At 43.4% G+C, this 25,707-nt stretch overlaps 1 protein-coding gene across 4 annotated transcripts; it reads right to left on the reverse strand.

The window, feature by feature from the left end:
• Nucleotides 1-1,864: 1,864 nt before the first annotated feature.
• On the reverse strand, nucleotides 1,865-24,654 carry LOC146566277 (hexokinase-4-like). 4 transcript variants are annotated; one of them, XM_085289899.1, is made up of 12 exons: nucleotides 24,614-24,651; nucleotides 23,215-23,337; nucleotides 21,142-21,258; nucleotides 10,229-10,391; nucleotides 9,248-9,396; nucleotides 9,048-9,167; nucleotides 8,508-8,603; nucleotides 7,892-7,991; nucleotides 4,961-5,144; nucleotides 4,632-4,787; nucleotides 4,321-4,554; nucleotides 1,865-3,121 (listed from the first exon to the last, which is right to left on the reverse strand). In XM_085289899.1, exons 3-12 carry the CDS (start codon nucleotides 21,256-21,258, stop codon nucleotides 2,923-2,925), a joined length of 1,518 nt encoding a protein of 505 aa, XP_085146025.1. In that variant the 5' UTR covers nucleotides 23,215-23,337; nucleotides 24,614-24,651; the 3' UTR covers nucleotides 1,865-2,922. The 4 variants fall into 4 exon arrangements, with proteins under 4 accessions (XP_085146025.1, XP_085146024.1, XP_085146026.1 ...); XM_085289898.1 differs by having other exon boundaries at nucleotides 23,193-23,337; XM_085289900.1 differs by lacking the exon at nucleotides 23,215-23,337 and having other exon boundaries at nucleotides 24,614-24,654.
• Between the last annotated feature and the right edge of the window lie 1,053 nt (nucleotides 24,655-25,707).

The following is a 25,707-nucleotide window of genomic DNA, read 5'->3' on the forward strand; positions in this document are numbered from 1 at the left end:
AAACCACGTTAAAACCAATCAGAGGACTTTTAAATAAGTCCTTAAAGTCCTGCAACAGCATCACCGCTTTAACGTGTCAGGAAATATGAAATATCCAAGTACTGAGTGTTAATTATGAGTCAATCTGCACCTCCAGCTTTAAACCATCCTTTTTATTTATTCCCACTGAAGAAGAGTCGAGCGCCTCAGCAGCAGCTTCATCACCTCTCACGTCATCATGAATAAATCAAATTATTTCCAGTATTTCTTTACATTTGAATTTTTCTAGTTTTCTTATACTACTAATCATAAACTCCGTTCGTAAATGGTGTTTTATGATTTATGATTTGCATGTGTGTCCTGTATTTGACCTCCGATGAGGTCAGTGTTTCTGTCTCTTTATATTTCAAACCTACAGATGAACTCTGAACACCATAAAAACTTCTATAAATAAATATGAGCTGAATTAAACTGATCAGAGTGATTTTTAGGTTCTCCAGTTTTCAGCTTCCAGTAGCTTTTCTAAGCTGCCTTTCAGTCTCTTGGGTGAATTAATCACGAACCACCATCACATCTTGGAATTTTTACACATAAAAAACCTAAAAAAGAAAAAAGGTTACATTTTTAAGACAAAGAGGTCTCCATCATCAGGTTCAATCTCAGAGGCTGGACACGGTGTTAATGATGCGCTTGCACAGCGTCGAACGACTTGGCACAGGAGAAAATTATTTTGAGGGAAGAAAAGTTTAATTTGAGCGACTAAAATTCACTGCTGCGTGCAGGAAATGTATTTCAGTGTTTGCTATTACCCATATACAGACACAGCAACAGCCACTCTCGCTCAGGTCTCTGCTCTGTGCTACTCTCTGTACACTTATAAATGTGCCTCAAAACCAACCAATCACAGACTTGGATGCAAAGATTCTGATTGGCTGTTTTGGTCTCCAGTCAGCTCGCTAGCTACTGCTTTCCAGAAACATGGTCCAGAATGTAGCTAAAGCCATTTTCGATTAATGTGTTATTTTATTTTAAAATATATAATTTTTTCAGACCATTGTTGGTTTAATCCAGTTTAAACCATCCACTGGATCAGAATAGAGGCACAAAAATAACTCCATACAGTTCTTGTACCTGACCATTTGAAGCATTCAAGCCTTTAAAAGACACCAAACTCTTGGTTAGCTCACAGAGTTTCTGTCTGCATGTAACAAACATAAAATAACATAAAATAGGAATTTTACACCAACAAGGTGATTCTCAAAGAGCGATTAACTAAAACCTCGGTATATCTCAGCTGGGTGTGCAGCGTGCTTTTAAAAACAGCAGATGAAAGTGTCTGAACGGCCTTCAGAAAAAAAAGAAAAGCTAAAGCAAGTGTCTTTACTGGAGTAACTGAAACATAATCCTTTTAATCATGAGAGGGAGAGCAGCAGAAACAGCTGGAAACCTCTGCAGGAGTGTCTCAAACATCAAACTGTGTTTTAAAAATGCTGAATGATTTTTCTCTCTGACGGATTCTTTGCTTCTTTCGTTCGCAGCAGTGTTGAGTGTTTGTGAGTGCACGTGAGTGCACGTGAGTGCACGTTCACGGCGGCTCGTTCAAACATCACCGTCAGAGCTCATGGAGAAATCGTCCACCGTCTCTTTACTTAAGCAGTCTGTGAACTGTGGCGTTTCCTCACATATTCTCTTTGCATCATGATGTTACTTCATTGAGGTCAAAGGTCACTGATTTCACCTGTTCAATCATACCTACTGGCCAATTTTCCACCCTCTTATTGTCAGATGGGCATCGGCACAGCGAGGCTTCTTCTCAGTAGTTTCCTCCTCACCTGTTTATTTGTCATCAGCACCACAGCATCAGTAATGAAAACACACAGGCTCATTCTGATTGGACGGTTTAACATTTTTACTTATTCACTGGCTTTAGTGCACATTGTGCTGCAGCTCTTCTTCTGTGGTTGTTTGTACATAAACTCTTTATTCCCCATTAAAAAAAAAGAGCAGGAAGATTTTTGGCACCTTAAAAAACACATTTCACAAACATCCTCTTCTCCCTCTTTTCTGCATCAGACTGAAGCATCTGTTATCTTTTACTTGGACACAAACAGATCACTGCTGTTCAGGATGACTGGAAATCTCACCAAGCAGCAAACGGTGCATTTCTCTGATAATTCTTAGTCTTGTGTTTTTTATTTATTGAGATTGAGGAAATTAAAAAAGCCAAATTATTTATTCCACTCTTTCTTGCCTTGTACCACCATGTGTGCTGACAACCGTCACAGACTTATGTTAATAAAAATAATCTTAAAAGCGCGACATTTCTCAGGGAAGCTCTGAATTGTTTCCGTTCCTTTAGCCTGTTTTTCATCAACATCATTTTCACACATTAAGGTTTGTAAACTGTCCATTTTTTTAAACTTTAAAATATCCTGTTATATAATCAGAACATCAGCTTTCAGTGGTTATTATTATTATTATTATTATTTAACATTACCGAGTTACACTCACAGTGACACACTGAGGAGGAAAACACTGTCTCTAACCAGCAATAGTGGGATCTGGGCCCCTCTGCCCCCCCTGGAGTATACGCCCCTTGCTGCAGTGATATAACAACACTTATTTTTAGGAATTGTTGCCACCACAAATCCCCCTGAAGCTATGCCCCTTATTAATAAATACGTTTTTAATGGATCAAAATCTCCATAGCGACCTATAAAATGACTTTAAATCTTCTCCTTTTGATGCATCGTTTACTTTTTAATACCTTTTTCAGTGAGTCTTGTGCAAGTTTTTGTGCTTTAAATACTCTGATCAACATGTTTTCTACTTCTTTTCTAATAAAATCTCAACATGATAAAATACCAGAGGATTCCCTCCACCTCTCTTTACATGATATGAACAGTTGCAGCTGCACTGAGGCATAGATTGGTCAAAAATACATTATTGACCCTCTTCCTCCTCCTCCTCCTCATTGTCCTCACCGTCGCTCTCCTCTAGCAGTCGGGACTGGTGAGCCGGCCTCTGCGCCACAGCCGTTACCATGGCAGCGCCCTTCCCGCTGCCGTCCTCCGAAACGAGAAAGGTGATGTCACACTGAGGGGCGAGCAGGCGCACCGCCTTCTGGAGCTTACTGCTGAAGCTGGAAAAGGAAGGAAAGAGAGAGGGAGGTGTTGAAAGGACAGAACTGCCAGATTTCACCGTTTAATGAGTTGCAAAAAACAAAACAAGAAATGGGTTTCTCTAATCTACACAAGATCAGAATGATAGCTACAGGCTCAAATCTATGCGTAGACCCAAACGCGGTGCTGAAGGTACTACAGTGTCTATTAAGTCAAGGCCTATTCATATAGTTTCTCTTTGCCAGAATAAAAAGGATTTGATAGCAGATACTGGATTGACCGATTCAGAAAAATGGGAAAGTTTGTGAAACTCAGGAAATCTAGGTTGGGATGTTCTCTTGGAGCCATTTCTAAATAACCGCAGATTCAGAGATCATCAGCTCAATGTGTCTCCACTTTGAGGGTCTGAAACAAGATCCAAACTGTCCCCCTCAGAAGAGGGAAAACCGGTCAGGATGTTCAGGAACAACCCAACAACCACCAAACTGCTGAAGCACCAGCGTCACTGTCCATCAACTGAAAGGGTGTCCACCAAGAAAGAAGTTCCTCCTTCAAGCTTAACTGAAATTTGCAGCATCCCACATGGACAAGTGCTTCATAATACAGCCTAGGACTACAGGTATCATTCCCGTGAAATTAAATGGAGTTTTATTTTAAATTACAATTTAATTATATTTTAAAGGTGGACATACACAATGTAAAATTACTTACATAGTACATATATTTACCCAAACGCATCAGAACTGTTTGCGGGATGAATAAAGCAGGCTAACATTAAGCTTGTGGAAATGCCTTCCCAGAGCCCTGACCCCAACCCTACTGAAAATATGGACTATGCTTAAAAGCCGGGTCTGTGCCAGGAACCCAACCAGTTTAAATGAACTCTACCAAAACTGGCAAGAAAAGTGATCAAATATTCAACCAGAGTTATGGCAGAGGCTTGTTGACGGCTACTAAAAGTGTCTGGTCAAAGTGCAACTTGCTAAAGAAGACTTAACCTAGTATTGATGGGAGTGTATGAATATATCTGAACCTGAATGTACAGAATAGTGCACTCAGTTCTTGTTTTTAAAGTCATTAAAAGTGTACTCTGTACAATCTTTCCAAACAATATTTAAGTATGCCTGTTAGAAAAGACTGGTTACTTAATATCAGCAAACCAACTGAAGTTTGGTGAAATGTTCAAATGTCTTTGCTCTGATCACCAAATGCCTCTTACGTGGGGTGTTTTCTGTACACTGTCCCGTCCACCCCGACAGTGGTCTTCAGGTGGCCCAGTTTGCGGTTGTTACGGATGCGGTTGACGAGGGTTGCCAGGGCGGCAGCACAGAGATAGGCCGAGTGTGAGGAGATAGTGTCGCAGACCAGGCGCACCACAGAGGCGTCGACCAGACTCCAATCCAGACCCAACTCAGTCAGAATCTTCTTGGCGTTCTCCAAACCGCTGTCCGGCCTGAGCACCAGACAAAGTGGTTAGATAATGAAGACCAGGAGAGACTGCTGGAAACAAGGAAAAGGCAAAAGACTCACTCCTCAATCTCAGAGATAAACTTGGTCTCAAACAGTCCACGGGTCCCCAATGCCTCCGATATCTGTCCTTTAAACAGCAGCTTGTCCTTGGTCATCTTCACCAGCACCAGTCGAACGATTTCTCCCAAATACATGCCGCTGATCATCTTCTCAAAGCTACAGGAGAACGCACATAATCAGGACAGAAACTCTCACAAACATTAGCTATCAGTTTCTAACTTCTGCTGTGGCAAAAAATTATTGTACAGAAGTTGTGTCAAAGACTTATCTGAAGCTGATCACATGAACGGGAGAGGTGTGTTATGATTCTGAATAGTTGTGAAACATACATGTGCACGCCGGGGTTGATGGAGGTCTTGTCCACCTCCACGTCGAACTCAGTCAGGATGTCATCCAAGCATCCATCATCCCCAAAGCCGCCCCACTCCGTGTTGATGCACATCCGTCCGTCCTCGCCCTCAATACGCTTCACATTCTTCATTTCCTCCATGTAGCAGGCGTTGGTTCCCGTACCTGCAGGACAATGTTGTTTAGATCTGTCAGTGCGCCCCAGGGTGGCTGTGGCTACAATGCTGCCATCACCAGTGTGTGAATGTGTGGATGACTGGTTGTGTAAAGCGCTTTGGGGTCCTTAGGGACTAGTAAAGCGCTATACAAATACAGGCCATTTACCATTTAAACCGCGAAGCATTTAGCAGCTTAGAAGAGTCAAAATCATAATAAAAGGGAATTATTCGCAACTCCAAATTGACCCCAAAATGTCATAAAATTAAAATATAATTTTCTGATATTTTAAAATATAAAAATTAAAATCTAGGTCTTGGAGGAAGCCCTCCAGATATAGCAATGAACGTTTGGCCCAAATATGGCAAATATGTACACTCGTGGGCCACACCGTTCTGTGACTCCTTCACCTATGGGCAGATGTCACTTGTCATTCAGACAACATCTGGCTCAGACAGCAGCTCCTGTGACATCATTCTCTGTTGTTTGAGTAAATTTGGGGGCTTGTCCGGGATTCTGAGCCAAGAAGCATCATAACCAAAGCACAAATCATACAGTGGGGCAAAAAAGTATTTAGTCAGCCACCGATTGTGCAAGTTCCCCCACCTAAAATGATGACAGAGGTCAGTAATTTGCACCAGAGGTACACTTCAACTGTGAGAGACAGAATGTGAAAAAAAAAATCCATGAATCCACATGGTAGGATTTGTAAAGAATTTATTTGTAAATCAGGGTGGAAAATAAGTATTTGGTCAATAACAAAAATACAACTCAATACTTTGTAACATAACCTTTGTTGGCAATAACAGAGGTCAAACGTTTACTATAGGTCTTTACCAGGTTTGCACACACAGTAGCTGGTATTTTGGCCCATTCCTCCATGCAGATCTTCTCGAGAGCAGTGATGTTTTGGGGCTGTCGCCGAGCAACACGGACTTTCAACTCCCGCCACAGATTTTCTATGGGGTTGAGGTCTGGAGACTGGCTAGGCCACTCCAGGACTTTCAAATGCTTCTTACGGAGCCACTCCTTTGTTGCCCAGGCGGTGTGTTTTGGATCATTGTCATGTTGGAAGACCCAGCCTCGTTTCATCTTCAAAGTTCTCACTGATGGAAGGAGGTTTTGGCTCAAAATCTCACGATACATGGCCCCATTCATTCTGTCCTTAACACGGATCAGTCGTCCTGTCCCCTTGGCAGAAAAACAGCCCCATAGCATGATGTTTCCACCCCCATGCTTCACAGTAGGTATGGTGTTCTTGGGATGCAACTCAGTATTCTTCGTCCTCCAAACACGACGAGTTGAGTTTATACCAAAAAGTTCTACTTTGGTTTCATCTGACCACATGACATTCTCCCAATCCTCTGCTGTATCATCCATGTGCTCTCTGGCAAACTTCAGACGGGCCTGGACATGCACTGGCTTCAGCAGCGGAACACGTCTGGCACTGCGGGATTTGATTCCCTGCCGTTGTAGTGTGTTACTGATGGTGACCTTTGTTACTTTGGTCCCAGCTCTCTGCAGGTCATTCACCAGGTCCCCCCGTGTGGTTCTGGGATCTTTGCTCACCGTTCTCATGATCATTTTGACCCCACGGGATGAGATCTTGCGTGGAGCCCCAGATCGAGGGAGATTATCAGTGGTCTTGTATGTCTTCCATTTTCTGATGATTGCTCCCACAGTTGATTTTTTCACACCAAGCTGCTTGCCTATTGTAGATTCACTCTTCCCAGTCTGGTGCAGGTCTACAATACTTTTCCTGGTGTCCTTCGGAAGCTCTTTGGTCTTGGCCATGGCGGAGTTTGGAGTCTGACTGTTTGAGGCTGTGGACAGGTGTCTTTTATACAGATGATGAGTTCAAACAGGTGCCATTCATACAGGTAACGAGTGGGGGACAGAAACGCTTCTTACAGAAGACGTTACAGGTCTGTGAGGGCCAGAGATTTTCCTTGTTTGAGGTGACCAAATACTTATTTTCCACCCTAATTTACCAATAAATTCTTTACAAATCCTACCATGTGGATTCATGGATTTCTTTTTCACATTCTGTCTCTCACAGTTGAAGTGTACCTCTGGTGCAAATTACTGACCTCTGTCATCATTTTAAGTGGGGGAACTTGCACAATCGGTGGCTGACTAAATACTTTTTTGCCCCACTGTACTCTAACATCACATATTCCTGTGTCTAAAACCTGCTGCTACTACAGTACTACAAATAACATCTACTTTATAATACTATAACGTAGATGCGTAAACAGTACCTTTCAATGTAAGCCTGGTATTTTCTTTGGGGACCATCATTTAGATCATTTTGTCTTCAGTAAGACTCAAAAATAGTGACTGAGAAGAAAAACCTTGTCAGGAAACTTTTTACAGGAGGCTGAGTCCATCCTGTATAAAAAGACTTTCATGTTTTCATGTTTGTGTACTTCTTGCCTTCTTGTGACTGTGGCTCTTTAGGGGTCATTTTCTTCTGCTTTGCGTCTCTTTGTGGTTGTTTTGTGTATCTATATAGCTGCTTTTATGTCTTTGTTGTGGATGTTTTATCCATTCAGTAATTTATTTATGACCTCAATAAACCGACTACTCATCATCTTGTCAGTGTGTTCTGGGCGTGCAGGCAAACACAGCTCAGTCAGACAGATGTGAGGTTTATCTATTTATAAAGCACAACAGCATGGCTGATTAAAGTGCAATAACGGCAAACATAAAAGACCAACACAGACAAAGACATCCCAGAGTGAAATTATGGTTACCAATGATCATGCCGATTTCACAGCTCTGGTCCTTGTAGCCACAGCTCATCATCGTTCCCACTGTGTCGTTCACCATGGCAACCGAGCCAATATGATAGTCCTGCAGAGAAGAAGACAGGCAGACAGGTGCATTTATATCTCGCCTATTCACAAATATCCTGCCTACACAGAGAGAGAAAGTGCCACGGTGCTTTTAATCTGCACCTCAGCAGCATTCACAGAGAGGTGAAGTGGGAAGAATTACTCGCAGATTCAAATATCAGGCCCACAAACAATTTAACATAACATTTTCTGTCAGCACATCAGCACGTGGTGCTACTGGGTTTATCCCTTACTGTTAAGTCCACGTCTCTTTAGACAATGACAGTTTTTTTGTAGCTTTGCCTCTGCACTCGTGGCTCGTATACGAGCTGCAGTTACTCTGATGCTCGAACATCATGAGTGAGTTAGCATCAACTGAAACAGCAATCAGTGTGTGCAGTGTCACTGAGTGTGTGTGTATAAAGAAACATTGTGCTGAAGGGTAAAACACTAAAACGCCGCAGCTGGAAGAACGGCTCTGCAGGCCAGAGCTGAAACACATGAATGTGATTTCTGGGAGTGTTTGTGGACCGACCCCTCTCCTGTGAATGGCCTCTTTCAGTAACTGGACCACGTCTTTCCCCTCCACCCCGGAGCAGTTGAAGCCTTTGGTCCAGCGGATCAGGATGCTCTGTGCAGAAAAACACAATTTACAGAATCTATCAGTGACATCGGTGTGAACGCGAGGACTGACACCGAGTTCACCTCAGAAGGAAAATCTGCTTTCAGGAATGTTTGGACTGTAGGAGGAGGCACAGAAACCCGGGGAGAGTCCGGGGTGTCTAAGGGTCAGTCGTCTTGGATCTCTGTGGTAGTTTTTTTTAAGGTTTTGTCTCTTTGTTTATGTTTTCTGCACTTTAGTGAAAGTTTTCTGTCTGTGATTATTTCTGATCATTTTCTTTTCCTTCTAAAAACTCATCTAAACCACCTTTAAAACCACGAACAGCCTAACAGCTACAGGCTGATGTCTCCTCAAACAGCCGAAACACACAGGTCACTGTTGTGTGTGTGTGTGTGTGTGTGTGTGTGTGTGTGTGTGTGTGTGTGTGTGTGTGTGTGTGTGTGTGTGGGAGACCTTGTCGATTTCCAGCTGTTCACAGGGGAAGGAGAAGGTGAAGCCCAGAGGAAGAGTTTGACCCTTCAGGTTATGAGACTCGAGGAAATCCCCAAGACAGGTGGCGATGTGGTCGAACAGCTGTACAGAGACACACGTGAATTTTGGGGATTCGCATGTTTCCGTTTGCTTCGTTTTCCTTCAGTGTGCATTTGTGTCACCTGTTCTCCGGTTCCCAGCATCATTTCCTGTGGGATGGCGCAGATCTGACTGTCCATCTTCAGAACCTTCTGCGCCTCCTCCTCCACACGGACGTGAAGCACACGGAAGTTTGTTCCTCCCAGATCCAACGCCAGGAAGTCGCCTTTCTCTGCCGACCGCATGATGAAGATTTAGTTACAGGAAGCCATCTTTAAAACGTAATTATAACTTTAATAATTATAATACCGCCCTTTTATTTCCCTGCAAAGGTCTCTGACAATCTAAAGTGGAGGAAGTTGTGAATTACTCTGAGTGTTTTCATCGTTGCTGCAGTGCTGGTGCAGACATGCTATCAGACCCTGTTCAACTCCCGGCCACCAACTGTTCCACCTGCGAATCACTGAAAACCCTCCCACAGCCGTTTAAGCTTTAACTGCTTAGATTCATCAGCAGCTGTCCAGGGTTCCTCTACTGTAGCCACGTGAAGACGGCTGAAGCCTTCAACATCCAATCACAGCACGTGCCAGTGGGGAGTCAGCTTTGTCCCAGTGTGCACAAAACACAAATATGCAGGACTGCTTTCTTTATCTGCACAATATCTAAAATTAGAAAGACCCTGTCTCAGAGTGATGCTCAGAAACTAGTTCATGCATTTATTACTTCTAAGCTGGACGACTGTAAAGCTTTAGTATCAGGATAATAAACAAACACAGCAGCAGGAGTACAAACAGGAACTATAAGATATCATCGTTCTCTCATACTGGCTTCTCTTCACTGGCTCCATGTTAAATAGAGACTGAAATTAAAGTCATTCTCCTCACACGTAAAGTCACAAATGTCTTAATTTTAAGAGAAAGAGTCACAGAGCTTAATCATTAGGACACATCTGGCCTGTAGCTCCAGGTGTAAGCATGTGTAGAAAGCAGCTGGAGGGTAAACCACACAGTTCTGGTTTTTATGGGAAGATTCAAAGTTTGGCTTTTATCTGAAAATGTCCTTACCCGTCCCATCAGGCGTGGCCCTGACAAAGGTGGGCAGCATCTTGACGGGCGCCTTGTGGTGCGAGTGCTTCCCTAAACCTCGGAGCAGATCCTTCCTGAGCCGAGCCGAAACCTCCTGCAGCGTCTCCGGGGACAGCTGGAAAGGCTGCAGGTACTTCTCCACCTGCAGAGGGAGGCCGTGTCACGTGAACAGCATAAAGACATAAAGGTGTTCAGGGAGAAACCCAAACAAGGCAACTGTGTCATTTAACCACAAGATGACGACATTTCCTCAAAATCTGCAGAAGAACACACGACTGTTTGAAGCAGTGTTCAGCAGAGAAAAGCACCGCCCGGTGCAGAGGACGTCTGCCCGGGGGCAGCGGGCTCAGCAGGCGTGCTGACCTCCGGCTGCTCCTCTGGGAGACGCCGAGGTGTTCAGCAGAGAGGCAGGAACTCTGCCCTGAGATCTCCTCCTGCTGGACATGCCTGAAACACCTCACCAAGGAGGGGTTCAGGTCTGAGTCAGACTCCACTCTAATGACTGAGCTCCTCACCCTCTCTGCAGGAGGACCAGCTCTTCAGAGGAAGCTTCAGCTGCTCGTAGTGACCTCATTCACTCCCTGCAGCGTGTGGTGAGGCTTAAAATACAAAAACAACATTTAAACGCTTCTGCAGATACGTTCAGCACATCAAACCCACGGCTGAGCCTGAAAATCAATCTTTACTCATTTCTGATCACATGTTGTGACTCAGCTGCTGCTCTGTGAATCCGTCTGTGCTCGGAGACAGAACGGGCTGGAGTTTTGTCTCTAACAGCATCAGGCTGGAAGTCAGGCTGACACGGACGAGCAAACGAGATAAAGAAGGCTGTAACTGCGCTCAGCGACACAGCGTTTTAGATTCACGGTGAGATCCATAGACTGGCTTTACATTCGAAGAAGAGACGAATGTCCTTCAGGCGTCTTTTAAACAACTGGACACAGAAACTCTGAGTCAGATTTGATTCTGTTGTCTGTGATGCTGCTGACTCCGTTTACATCGTTTTGAATGTGCTTTCGACGGCTCCATTACTGCACTGAAGCCTGCTCGCCTACAGGCGGCACAAAACACAGCTGACGCAGGCAGCGAGCTCATCGCTCATCTACGAACCGAAGAGCTTTTATTTGTTTGGAGTCTAACCTTTGTGTCCGGTTTTCGTTCTCTCCGGATCACCTGACTTGTTCCACAGACGGGACACAAACTCCGAGCTGATCACGCTTAAGACATTTAAAACAGGCCTTCCACCCAAAGTTACAGCTCGTTACTCTGTGCCCCCTCGCTGTTTAACCTGCACGACTCTGTTGTGTCTCTGTGGTCGCCCTGTTCTTGTTTCCAACAGAGCTTTATAAATAAAACGCTGCGGTTTAAATATTTTACAGATAACTGATGATTATTATTCACTGACCCGTCGCACTGTAACAGGATCTGTTTCATTTGATCTCTTGTGAAAGTTGAAAGTTGACACACTTTGAAGCTGATTTCACAAGATTAAATTAAATTAAACGGAGAAGTTGCACAGGGATTGTTGCTTCTGCCGGATGTTGTCTGTTGAAATCAGCAGAATCAAAGTTTAAATTCTAAAACCAACCGAAAGTTTTTACTTTGAAAATTTGAGGGATTTCTCAGAAACATGATTTATTTGTACAACAACAGTCACCTCGGGGCGCTTTGTATTGTAAGGGTGAGAGAAAACCCACTGAGCGAGCACTTTGGTGACAGCGGGAAGGAAAAACTCCCTTTTAACAGGAAGAAACCTCCAGCAGAACCAGGCTCAGGGAGGGGCGGAAGACATGACTGAAAAGAAGAGACGAGAGCCAGAGATTATTAACAACTAATAATTAAATGCAGACTGGTGTCTAGAACAAACACTCAGTGCATTATGGGAAGCCTAAAGGAGCGCCCTGATGGGGTGATGTGGTGCCACGAAGTCTTAAAGATAAGATGGAGAGAAGAGGAAGACCTCCGGGAAGACTTAAATTCTCAGACAGAAAATACAGACATGAGAGAAACTCTGAGACCAGCGCCACAGAAAAAATATGGCTCCAACGTTAAACATGAACTAAGAGCGAAGTCATGAACACATCCACCCTCGGGTTGTTAACTCACGACGATGTCTCCAAGTCGAGGATTTCATCTTCCAGGAATGCGTTCCTTGTTGTTTACTTTGTTCTGCATAAATCAGCTTTGTTTTTGCAGATGTGTTTTATCAGTAATCATCAGAACGACCACGGCTCCACCTCTGGAGCTGGATAAAGGAGTGCTGCAGTTCCTCCAGCGTCCATGTGAGGCTCCAGCAGTCAGTCTCAACCTTTTGTCAGAGATAAACACGTCTACATGTAGCTGCTCGCCTTCATCGCTTATGATGTTTGGGGCATTTTTAATAGATTCTCTGACTAATATTACTGTTTCAGACCATTCTGAAGTCTGTGCTTCAGTTTCAGTGAGTAAAATTCACACATTTATGAGTCTGTTACTTGGACTCCAACGTTTCATCCACACATTTGGCTTCAAAAGGCCTCCGTGGCAGCAAGCAGGTCTCACTGCCGTGTCTCACTGAAGCTTCAAAGTATGCAGAACTGTCCAGAACATGTATGCGCTCTACATACATACACAGCACAAAGGCTGTTACACAGACACGTAGGCTCTATGTGAGGGAATAGAAAGGCAGCGAGAAAATCAGCAAAGCAAAAACGTATAACTGACTCTGTACAGTAGCACGGAGCAGCTGTACCCGAGCCACACGATGGATCAAACACACGAATTGCTGAGTGAAAATGTGTTTGACTCAGTCATCGTGCTGGTGGCTTGGCTTCTCCGCTTCCTCTGAGCGCTGAAGTTCCTCAACTGCCACAAGAGTGGCAGCCGAACCCAGATCGCCCTGAGTCATTTTACGACAGGAAACACCTTCCTGACTCGCTGTGCAGCTACAGTGCCAGCGACTGGTTTCTTCTTCTTCTTCACTTCCTCTGGATCAGCTGTGAGCAGCCAGTGTTGATACTACAGAAGAAATATTAAGCTAGGAGGTGTCCGGTTACTTTTGAACCACAGTGGTCTGGATGCTGTGCTTTAACAGGATAATATCTCCCCCACACTTCCCCTTAAATTCACCTGCTCAAACCAGCACCTTTATTCTCCATTATTTTATTTCAAGTTTATTTTAAATTGAATGAAGCACATAAAACTTTAGTTTCACTCCCAAATGTTGAATGTCCTCCCGGCTAAACGTGTACCTGTCCGTCTTGATGGAGGAATGAAGTCAGCCTCGCCTGCTGGGAGGGAGGAACCCAGAGACGAGCGTGTGGAGGCACGAGGAGGAGCGAGGACAGTGGAGGAGAGAAAACTCGCTCCTGGAAAAGTACTGCAGCTGAGGACTCAGTCAGAGACAAAGAGGAGGCAGACACGTTTGTATCCCTGCCTCACGGCAGCATCTGATCCTGGGACAAAGTTTAACTCCAACCACAGCTGCTGTTTAGGTTGATATCAGGTTCATTTCTGACTGCGAATCAATAATTTAACCACTGATAACAGTTTGATACTGCAGAGTTGCTGAGCTCTAAATGTAAAGTCAAATTTCCACACAGATTACTTTAAAAGCTATTTGTACAACAACAGTCACCTCGGGGCGCTTTGTATTGTAAGGGTGAGAGAAAACCCACTGAGCGAGCACTTTGGTGACAGCGGGAAGGAAAAACTCCCTTTTAACAGGAAGAAACCTCCAGCAGAACCAGGCTCAGGGAGGGGCGGAAGACATGACTGAAAAGAAGAGAGCCAGAGATTATTAACAACTAATAATTAAATGCAGACTGGTGTCTAGAACAAACACTCAGTGCATTATGGGAAGCCTAAAGGAGCGCCCTGATGGGGTGATGTGGTGCCACGAAGTCTTAAAGATAAGATGGAGAGAAGAGGAAGACCTCCGGGAAGACTCGTGGGTGTAGTAAAGAACAGGGTGTGGTAGAGACAGTATTCGATAGATAACTAGCAAAAAGCCGACCCACATTGCCAGGCCTGCAGCACATGTTCGTCTCATTTATGTTTAAAACACAGAAGTCTGTTTAAATTTATCATGTTGTTGTTTTTTTATATTCTTTATATCACTTTATAAAGTCACACGCTATAAACACCAAACACATAAATCATGAATACATATTTTATAGTTTTTCTTTGCAAGCTAGATATTTATTTTATACAGCAAAATAATAATTACAGGCACTTTTAGCTTTGCTGTCTCATGAATATTTATTTAAACATGTGACCACACATCCCACTGCACAACAATGTACATGTAGCGTACATGTCAGCATTCATTTAGAGATTAGTTACTAGAATCTGAGTGTTGAATAGAGCTTGATAATCCTGGTCTGGTCAATTATTTAGTACATTTGATTGTGATTTAGTCGCACGTCTAAGACGAGTTTGGGATGATGCACATGCACATATACACTACGATCAACATATTAGGGTCCAGTGAACACAGGATACATGTCTTATTTCTGCATGTCGGCATGCTAATTAATGAGAACACAGCATTAAAACGTCCCTGTGCAGATACAATATCAATTAAATGTATTTTATTGGTTATTAACAGTAATTATAAAATACCTTTTAAAGTAAATATCACTTTAAAGGTTCCTGCATGTTTGCTCAGTCTGCCACAGTCTAACGTTATGGTTTTAGCCTCTTATTGCACTGATCAGAAGGGAAAATCCAGAAGCTTTAATCACATGATGATGATGTCTTTATCTTTGCAGATAACTTGTCAGAAACAAAGAATTTAACACTTTAAATGTGCTGAGCAAAGCTACCAAAGTTTATTGAGAATTCATCAGAAACTTCAGGCTAGCTTAAGTCACGGGGATTCTTCTTTCGGTGAGAAATGATCCAGATGTTGTCTTACACATTGCCACAGCTGCTAGCATTGCTCAGTGAGGTTCAGCATCAGGCTCCAGGGCTGGAAAATGAAGCCAGCGCTCTCAGGACCACTCAAAGACTCGTACAGCCTGGTACCAAGTATCTTGCACATTGAAGAAAGGAGAGTCCATAAAGTATGTGTGTATAAATATCTGTGTTTGTTTACAGCAGTGGAAAAAATGAAAATGGGCATAAAATCACATGAAAAACCAGCATTCTCCCTGAGTGACCAACAGCAATATAATAATCTTCACACAAAAGCACCAAACACTCGTTACACAGACGTAAACAGAGCAGGTGAATATTTAAAGCACGCAAAGAACAGGAAGTAGCTGCGAGCTGCCGCAAACTGTTAGTGAGTGAATTCCTGACAGAGGTCAGGAAAAAACAGGAAGAAAGGATCATATTTTTCATTTGTCAGATTCATGGTCAGTCATTGGTTTACTAACTTAAATCATGACTTTATGTATTTCATCATTTTTAAAGTGACAACCTCCAGTTTTTCAGCTGCAACTTCATGAATAAGAAATCGGAGCCAAACCTCCTTATTTCCACGAAACCGTGACAAGCAGCACGACCGCATCGATTTCTATGACATCCAGGGAGTTTGTTTTTTAAGGGCGAGGCTCTGATGACTCCCAAGATGATCGCCAAAGACTGTCACCAAGACCAAAGGTTTCAGCAACCTTCGGTTTACTGGTCCATGTCCATGATGCTGACAACAATAAGCAAAACAAACCAAACGTGACTAAACTAAGACTAAAAACACCAGTTTGTTCCAGGATGAAATCAGTCAGCCAGTAAAGCTGAAATTGATCCTCTAAAGTATCTGTGCCAGAAGAAAAATCAGAGTGTTCACCAGATGAAGAGTTAAAAGTATCCGAGAATATTGGAAATAGTATTTCGGGACCATAACGGACATCTAAGGAAAAAGTTGAAGTTCACAGTCAGAAAAGACGGAAATGAAGGAAACTGTGAGACCGCAGCAAAAATGTGACTGAAAATCTGAGGGAATTTCTCAGAATCGTTACTCAGTTCAATTCAGTTTTATTTATATAGCACCAAATCACAACAACAGTCACCTCGGGGCGCTTTGTATTGTAAGGGTGAGAGAAAACCCACTGAGCGAGCGCTTTGGTGACAGCGGGAAGGAAAAACTCCCTTTTAACAGGAAGAAACCTCCAGCAGAACCAGGCTCAGGGAGGGGCGGAAGACATGACTGAAAAGAAGAGACGAGAGCCAGAGATTATTAACAACTAATAATTAAATGCAGACTGGTGTCTAGAACAAACACTCAGTGCATTATGGGAAGCCTAAAGGAGTTGGGGTGATGTGGTGCCACGAAGTCTTAAAGATAAGATGGAGAGAAGAGGAAGACCTCCGGGAAGACTCGTGGGTGTAGTAAAGAACAGGGTGAGATGGAGGAAGTTGGTGCTGTAAAGGAAAGAAGTTGTAATAAACTTTATTTACGCGATGTTTTGTTACGGTTCTGACAAACCTGTCCAAGCACATAATTCTGCCCTGAATCCGAAGCTGCTTTTCACCTCTGACCTTTCACACCTGCGCTCAGGTACCTGCACAGTAACGTGGACACGGTCTGAAGAGCTGTGCAGTGATTTTCCAGCTCTGAAGGAAGCCGGGAAAACAGCAAGGCTGAATTGTTGCTGCCATCTCCAGAGGATCATTACTCGCTGTGTCAGCCCAGCCTCTTCCTGCCTCTGATTTCACGTAAACACGTTTGTTTTGCATTCAGGTTCGTGTCACCATCACAAAGCCTGATGAAGGCCTGTAAGCTGCTGCGAACACGCCCTGGCAGCCAGTGTTGTGAAATGTGTGTGTGCTTCCAGGTCTCATGTTGTAGGACTTCTTTGGCAGGTTGGCTTTTTTCCTCCCACCGTCACACATGTTCTTTACGGTAAACAAGTTTGAACAGCCCTGCCGCTGCAGCTCCGTCCTTACTTTAAGAAGCTTTTAAAGTAATCTGTGTGGAAGTTTGACTTTACATTTAGAGCTCAGCAACTCTGCTGTATCAAACTGTTATCAGTGGTTAAATTATTGATTCGCAGTCAGAAATGAACCTGATATCAACCTAAACAGCAGCTGTGGTTGGAGTTAAACTTTGTCCCAGGATCAGATGCTGCCGTGAGGCAGGGATACAAATGTGTCTGCCTGCTCTTTGTCTCTGACTGAGTCCTCAGCTGCAGTACTTTTCCAGGAGCGAGTTTTCTCTCCTCCACTGTCCTCGCTCCTCCTCGTGCCTCCACACGCTCGTCTCTGGGTTCCTCCCTCCCAGCAGGCGAGGCTGACTTCATTCCTCCATCAAGACGGACAGGTACACGTTTAGCCGGGAGGACATTCAACATTTGGGAGTGAAACTAAAGTTTTATGTGCTTCATTCAATTTAAAATAAACTTGAAATAAAATAATGGAGAATAAAGGTGCTGGTTTGAGCAGGTGAATTTAAGGGGAAGTGTGGGGGAGATATTATCCTGTTAAAGCACAGCATCCAGACCACTGTGGTTCAAAAGTAACCGGACACCTCCTAGCTTAATATTTCTTCTGTAGTATCAACACTGGCTGCTCACAGCTGATCCAGAGGAAGTGAAGAAGAAGAAGAAACCAGTCGCTGGCACTGTAGCTGCACAGCGAGTCAGGAAGGTGTTTCCTGTCGTAAAATGACTCAGGGCGATCTGGGTTCGGCTGCCACTCTTGTGGCAGTTGAGGAACTTCAGCGCTCAGAGGAAGCGGAGAAGCCAAGCCAACAGCACGATGACTGAGTCAAACACATTTTCACTCAGCAATTCGTGTGTTTGATCCATCGTGTGGCTCGGGTACAGCTGCTCCGTGCTACTGTACAGAGTCAGTTATACGTTTTTGCTTTGCTGATTTTCTCGCTGCCTTTCTATTCCCTCACATAGAGCCTACGTGTCTGTGTAACAGCCTTTGTGCTGTGTATGTATGTAGAGCGCATACATGTTCTGGACAGTTCTGCATACTTTGAAGCTTCAGTGAGACACGGCAGTGAGACCTGCTTGCTGCCACGGAGGCCTTTTGAAGCCAAAAGTGTGGATGAAACGTTGGAGTCCAAGTAACAGACTCATAAATGTGTGAATTTTACTCACTGAAACTGAAGCACAAACTTCAGAATGGTCTGAAACAGTAATATTAGTCAGAGAATCTACTAAAAATGCCCCAAACATCATAAGCGATGAAGGCGAGCAGCTACATGTAGACGTGTTTATCTCTGACAAAAGGTTGAGACTGACTGCTGGAGCCTCACATGGACGCTGGAGGAACTGCAGCACTCCTTTATCCAGCTCCAGAGGTGGAGCCGTGGTCGTTCTGATGATTACTGATAAAACACATCTGCAAAAACAAAGCTGATTTATGCAGAACAAAGTAAGCAACAAGGAACGCATTCCTGGAAGATGAAATCCTCGACTTGGAGACATCGTCGTGAGTTAACAACCCGAGGGTGGATGTGTTCATGACTTCGCTCTTAGTTCATGTTTAACGTTGGAGCCATATTTTTTCTGTGGCGCTGGTCTCAGAGTTTCTCTCATGTCTGTATTTTCTGTCTGAGAATTTAAGTCTTCCCGGAGGTCTTCCTCTTCTCTCCATCTTTTCTTTAAGACTTCGTGGCACCACATCACCCCATCAGGGCGCTCCTTTAGGCTTCCCATAATGCACTGAGTGTTTGTTCTAGACACCAGTCTGCATTTAATTATTAGTTGTTAATAATCTCTGGCTCTCGTCTCTTCTTTTCAGTCATGTCTTCCGCCCCTCCCTGAGCCTGGTTCTGCTGGAGGTTTCTTCCTGTTAAAAGGGAGTTTTTCCTTCCCGCTGTCACCAAAGCGCTCGCTCAGTGGGTTTTCTCTCACCCTTACAATACAAAGCGCCCCGAGGTGACTGTTGTTGTGATTTGGTGCTATATAAATAAAACTGAATTGAACTGAGTAACGATTCTGAGAAATTCCCTCAGATTTTCAGTCACATTTTTGCTGCGGTCTCACAGTTTCCTTCATTTCCGTCTTTTCTGACTGTGAACTTCAACTTTTTCCTTAGATGTCCGTTATGGTCCCGAAATACTATTTCCAATATTCTCGGATACTTTTAACTCTTCATCTGGTGAACACTCTGATTTTTCTTCTGGCACAGATACTTTAGAGGATCAATTTCAGCTTTACTGGCTGACTGATTTCATCCTGGAACAAACTGGTGTTTTTAGTCTTAGTTTAGTCACGTTTGGTTTGTTTTGCTTATTGTTGTCAGCATCATGGACATGGACCAGTAAACCGAAGGTTGCTGAAACCTTTGGTCTTGGTGACAGTCTTTGGCGATCATCTTGGGAGTCATCAGAGCCTCGCCCTTAAAAAACAAACTCCCTGGATGTCATAGAAATCGATGCGGTCGTGCTGCTTGTCACGGTTTCGTGGAAATAAGGAGGTTTGGCTCCGATTTCTTATTCATGAAGTTGCAGCTGAAAAACTGGAGGTTGTCACTTTAAAAATGATGAAATACATAAAGTCATGATTTAAGTTAGTAAACCAATGACTGACCATGAATCTGACAAATGAAAAATATGATCCTTTCTTCCTGTTTTTTCCTGACCTCTGTCAGGAATTCACTCACTAACAGTTTGCGGCAGCTCGCAGCTACTTCCTGTTCTTTGCGTGCTTTAAATATTCACCTGCTCTGTTTACGTCTGTGTAACGAGTGTTTGGTGCTTTTGTGTGAAGATTATTATATTGCTGTTGGTCACTCAGGGAGAATGCTGGTTTTTCATGTGATTTTATGCCCATTTTCATTTTTTCCACTGCTGTAAACAAACACAGATATTTATACACACATACTTTATGGACTCTCCTTTCTTCAATGTGCAAGATACTTGGTACCAGGCTGTACGAGTCTTTGAGTGGTCCTGAGAGCGCTGGCTTCATTTTCCAGCCCTGGAGCCTGATGCTGAACCTCACTGAGCAATGCTAGCAGCTGTGGCAATGTGTAAGACAACATCTGGATCATTTCTCACCGAAAGAAGAATCCCCGTGACTTAAGCTAGCCTGAAGTTTCTGATGAATTCTCAATAAACTTTGGTAGCTTTGCTCAGCACATTTAAAGTGTTAAATTCTTTGTTTCTGACAAGTTATCTGCAAAGATAAAGACATCATCATCATGTGATTAAAGCTTCTGGATTTTCCCTTCTGATCAGTGCAATAAGAGGCTAAAACCATAACGTTAGACTGTGGCAGACTGAGCAAACATGCAGGAACCTTTAAAGTGATATTTACTTTAAAAGGTATTTTATAATTACTGTTAATAACCAATAAAATACATTTAATTGATATTGTATCTGCACAGGGACGTTTTAATGCTGTGTTCTCATTAATTAGCATGCCGACATGCAGAAATAAGACATGTATCCTGTGTTCACTGGACCCTAATATGTTGATCGTAGTGTATATGTGCATGTGCATCATCCCAAACTCGTCTTAGACGTGCGACTAAATCACAATCAAATGTACTAAATAATTGACCAGAGCAGGATTATCAAGCTCTATTCAACACTCAGATTCTAGTAACTAATCTCTAAATGAATGCTGACATGTACGCTACATGTACATTGTTGTGCAGTGGGATGTGTGGTCACATGTTTAAATAAATATTCATGAGACAGCAAAGCTAAAAGTGCCTGTAATTATTATTTTGCTGTATAAAATAAATATCTAGCTTGCAAAGAAAAACTATAAAATATGTATTCATGATTTATGTGTTTGGTGTTTATGGTGTGTGACTTTATAAAGTGATATAAAGAATATAAAAAACAACAACATGATAAATTTAAACAGACTTCTGTGTTTTAAACATAAATGAGACGAACATGTGCTGCAGGCCTGGCAATGTGGGTCGGCTTTTTGCTAGTTATCTATCGAATACTGTCTCTACCACAAAAATATCATACATACCAACCAGGTGACACGTACCTTACTGAGCGTGTCCGGAGGGATGCCGTCCAGGTGCAGGGCGGCGGTGTCGCTGCTCATTTTGGCTTTCTTGGTTATCTGAACGTTGGACTCGCCGTTTGCTTGTGTGTTGCTCATCTGGATGAAAACAGGTCAAAAGACGATGAATGAAGCTGACAGGGTTAAATTATCAGAAAAAGAGGACAATAAGACTCAGATAAAATTAAAGAATTAAAAGTAAGATAATATGGCGTCTTCTGAGACGCCATATTATTATTGCCCTGACAGGTTTTAGAAAAATCAATCAATGATCTTTGATTTTCAGACTAATTTTCCCAGAGTCAACGTCACAGCATCTCACGTGCCCGCGAGTTTATAGCGTCAGTGGTCTGCATTTATTTGAGCTGCGCCATAACCACAATGATTGTTGGTGAAACCCGACCGGTCTTATTCTGTGGTTCATACAAAACGGGAAAGTACGGATTTATTTAGAGAAATTAAAACACTGGGGGGAAAAAGTATTTTTACCACACTCACGATCAACTAATCAAGTGGACGCTTGTTGCCATGCAGCACCTAAAATATGTGTAAATTTCTACTTACTAAGGAGCAAGTTGAAATTTTGATACTTCAGCTGCATGAAGAAGCTTGCAGATGAATCAAATCATCATTAAAATAAACTCCATTGCTGAAACATGTTGCCTGAATGATCTGTAAAGATTAAAGCTAGCATGCTAACTCTTCATTAGCAGCTCCACGGGTGTCATGTCACAGGCAGATTATGTTTATTTTATTTAACAGATGTGATACACAGCAACGAACATGAACGCTGAAGTTAATTATGTAAATATGCCCAAAAAAAGCTGTTTCAGTTTAGAACCAGACGGCAACCTCGTGCTAATGTGGACAGTGTGCATTCTGCTGTGGTTTGCTAGCTGTTGCTAGGCAGAATTGGCCTCAGAAGTGGTGCTGCAGTAAAAACCTTGTTGCAGTTGCTTCGGTTGCTGTCAGCTTGCTGTGTTCTCTATCATATCGAGACTCTCTCTTCCCGAGTAGAGAGATAGTCTTTTATTCAGAGAACCAAGGTTACGGCGTAACCATAGAGTCGCTCCACAATTTGGATGGAAAACTCCAGCTGTGATGCAAAAAGTTGCACCTGTTGAAGCGTTTTCGTTTCAGCAGTTAGACACAGCTTTTCATTTAACAGCGAACTGTTTCTGTTTGCATCGCACTTTTTCCAGGTTTACTGCGCTCGGAGGTTAGCTCATGATTTTTAATGTAACACCTTTATCTCTTTCACCAAGCATGAGCCTCAGTGATCCTGTCACCAGGGGAAAATGTGTTGTTCCCTCAAAGGTATCAGCAATCGATTTCACAGCAGCTGCCTGCAACCACTTACAATTTTACAGTAAAAGTCACAAAAGTAAAATTTTGCGCACTGTGATAACCCTCAGAAGTCATTATTAATAAACCGAACACTTTGCTGTTAGAAAACATACATCGTATCCTTTTTAAAACATTTTCTCCCAAGTGTTGGAAATCAGCAGACAAAGTAATCACACTGACTCATAAGGGTGTTACAGTGCTCAGAGACCTCATAACATCCAGTGAGCTTTACTGTTATAGTCAGGGTTAGGGTAAGGCTGAGGTCACGACCCATCACCACGTGGACCTGACAGTGTCAGATTTTACCCACTGAAATGAAAAAGCTTTAACAGAAAAAGCTGCAAAGCATCTTTAGTAGAGCTAAAATATATTTATAAAAGTAAGAATTACTGTTGACCTGCTGTGCTGATGCGTCCTCGGCGTAAACTCAGGTTTTCACGCAGGGAAACAAAGTGAGCGCCGTAAAGCAACGATTAAACGTGCCTTTGAGCAAACATCTCGAAGCTTTAAATGCTGTTAGATGCAGAATTCAAAGCACACAGAAAGGAAGGTGCAGCGAGGAGCACACGAAAGAGGAACAAGATTTTTCTTCACATCCTGCAGTCGACTTGACGTGGACATGAATAACAACAGGTCCAAATGCAAACATAGGCCCGGAGTAAACGTCATATGTCCCGTGTTACTACCTGAAGTGTCAACAGAGCACACCTGAGAACAGCTGGGAGCCGTAACTGGAGTTACGAGCGGCGAGTTTAAAGGAACCTGAAAAGCTGCTTCCACTTCACGTCCTCAGAGTCAGCAAAAGGACTCCCGAAATCCAACGGCGTGACACTGTGACCAAAATAAAACAGTTTTCTGAAGTGAAACTGGACAATGAAGAGACAAATGCATGACTGCGTCTGATGACAGCAGGATTTTACCTTTTTTTGAAAAACTGGGAATATTGATGATGCAACACTTGCAGTCAGCTTTCACATGTCGCAGAAAGTTTTTATTTCACTCTAATAGTTACTAAATGATAATGAAACAGTTTTAAATGCAGGAAGTTGACAGTTTTAGTGATGACTTTAAAGCCACAGCAGATTTTCCTTCATTCAGTAACATTGTTTTAGTTTATTGGGGTATTTTTGTCTGTTTTTATTATGTTAGTGTTTTATAATCAGCTCTTTATAGAGCTTGTCTGGTCTTGATGGACGCCTGTTTCCAGAATGGTTTGAATTCGCTCCTTCACTTCAGCAAGGTGAGGGAGTCTTTTGGCCGTGTTGACATGAGAGCGTCACACAGGTGCTGCAGACGTGTCCTCTGCACATCCTGTTGTACTGACCTTTGACCTACGATTCTCTGTGAGCCCCACAGACTCAGAGCCGACAACCACATCACGTTCAAAGTCACTTCCTTCCACACTCTGATGCGCGGGGTGAACTTCAGCAGGCCGAGTCTACGTGTCTGAACGCTCAGAGTTGCTGTCCTGTGACTGGCTGATGGTTTTGTGGTTCTTTATTTGCTTCCTGCCTCTTTCTCTTACAGCATCCAGTAATTGAGTAAATTTAAAAACCCGTGCAGAGCACCGAGTTACACTAGAGCAGGGATCAGGTTGTGACACCCGTGACCTCCTGTGGATTAGGGTTTTTGGGTGGAGTAGCCTCTGAGATCACATAACAAACAAACAAACAAACAAACAAACAAACAAACAAACAAACAAACAAACAAACAAACAAACCAGCTCCCAGGTAAACCTGCAAGCTTCACTGCTCTCCACACCTGTCAATTCTGAAACCACGCCCCATATTTTTCAGGTGACACCTCATTAGTGACGTAAAAATTTCTGATTCCTTTACACTTTTATTTTGAAACAAGTTAAACAAGTCTGACTAGTTCTAACTGAGCCAAAGATTCCGAGCAGCGCAAACACGTCAGAGAGACCGGGCTAGTGACAAAAAAACAAAACAGCGGCTCGGGGTCCTTTACCAGGACGCAGGGGGTCTCAGGGTGAGACAGGATGGGCGGTGAAGTCACCAATCAGCCGCTCGCACTGATGCAGACACTCGTGCAAACTCCTCATCCTCTCTGCGTAAAAAGCCACGGACTGAAGCGAACTCAGACTCACCTTTGCGTCCGGCTCCGCGCGCTCAGCCTCACAGCTCTGAGCTTCCTTAATGAATGAGAGGCAGGGAGAGCGCGTGAGGTGCTCATTTTGGGAATCGTTTACACCCACTTCGTGTCGCAACACGGCAACCTCCCGCTGTTCACGAGCGGATCTACAGCTGATCGCGCGTAAAAATGCCGGGGTCGTGCCAGAGAGTTTCCGATGTTTCTGCGTGTTTTACGTGGAACATCTTTAACTGTATTACTTGTATTAACACACGGTGGTGATGTAGAAATATGACGGAGGCACATATAAAGTTCTGAAGTTCTCTATGATTCTGCGTAATTGTACCCACGCTTCAATCACTGACAGCGTGTTTGTGGAGCTGTGATGTTCCTGCTGCTCTCTCCGTCTGAGCTCTCATCAAAAACACATAAAACAGTTTGTGACCGGAGCTGTTTCTGGACCAAAAGGACTCCACATCACTCACGTTTGACCTGTTCGTGACGGATTACAGGTCAAAAAGTCATTTTTAACAGTTTAACCAACCTCCAGGGTGGAGGCTGGTTAAAAGGGTGGGGGTGAAGCCGGTATGAAACCACCCACCCACACACACACACACACAGAAATGATTCATTATTGGTGATTTAAAATGAATCCGAGTCACGTGGATCAGTTATCACGCGGAGTGAGGCTCGGATTTATTTGTCAAAATTAACCTTGAACCGGTCGGTGAGTGGGTGGTAATTGGAGGGGGTGGGTGGGTGTCTGAGTGTGGAACGTTTCAGCATAAGACACTCCGAGAGGAGCCGCAGGTGTGGGAACCTCCTCAGAGATATGACACGTTTTTCTCTTTTCTCTCTTTCACGTTTGATGTTCTTAATGTCCTGTTTCTATAACGTTTTATTTATTACATTTTTCTCATATCTCTGCTGAGTTACTGCATACACAGTGCTGTGCAACAGTTTTATTTCTTAATATTTCCAGGAAGAAACAGGAAGAAAGCACCAGCAGAACCAGGCTCAGGGAGGGGGGCATCTGTCACTGGGGGCAAATAGGTCATGAAATCCAACATGCAGTCACCTTTCAGTGGGAGCGCCGGACGAATTCCTCCC

The sequence above is a fragment of the Mchenga conophoros genome, linkage group LG10 (assembly GCF_057382185.1).
Source record: "Mchenga conophoros isolate Kocher_MC1m ecotype Shallow Benthic linkage group LG10, M_conophoros_male_GT1.1, whole genome shotgun sequence".
Classification (NCBI taxonomy): domain Eukaryota; kingdom Metazoa; phylum Chordata; class Actinopteri; order Cichliformes; family Cichlidae; genus Mchenga; species Mchenga conophoros.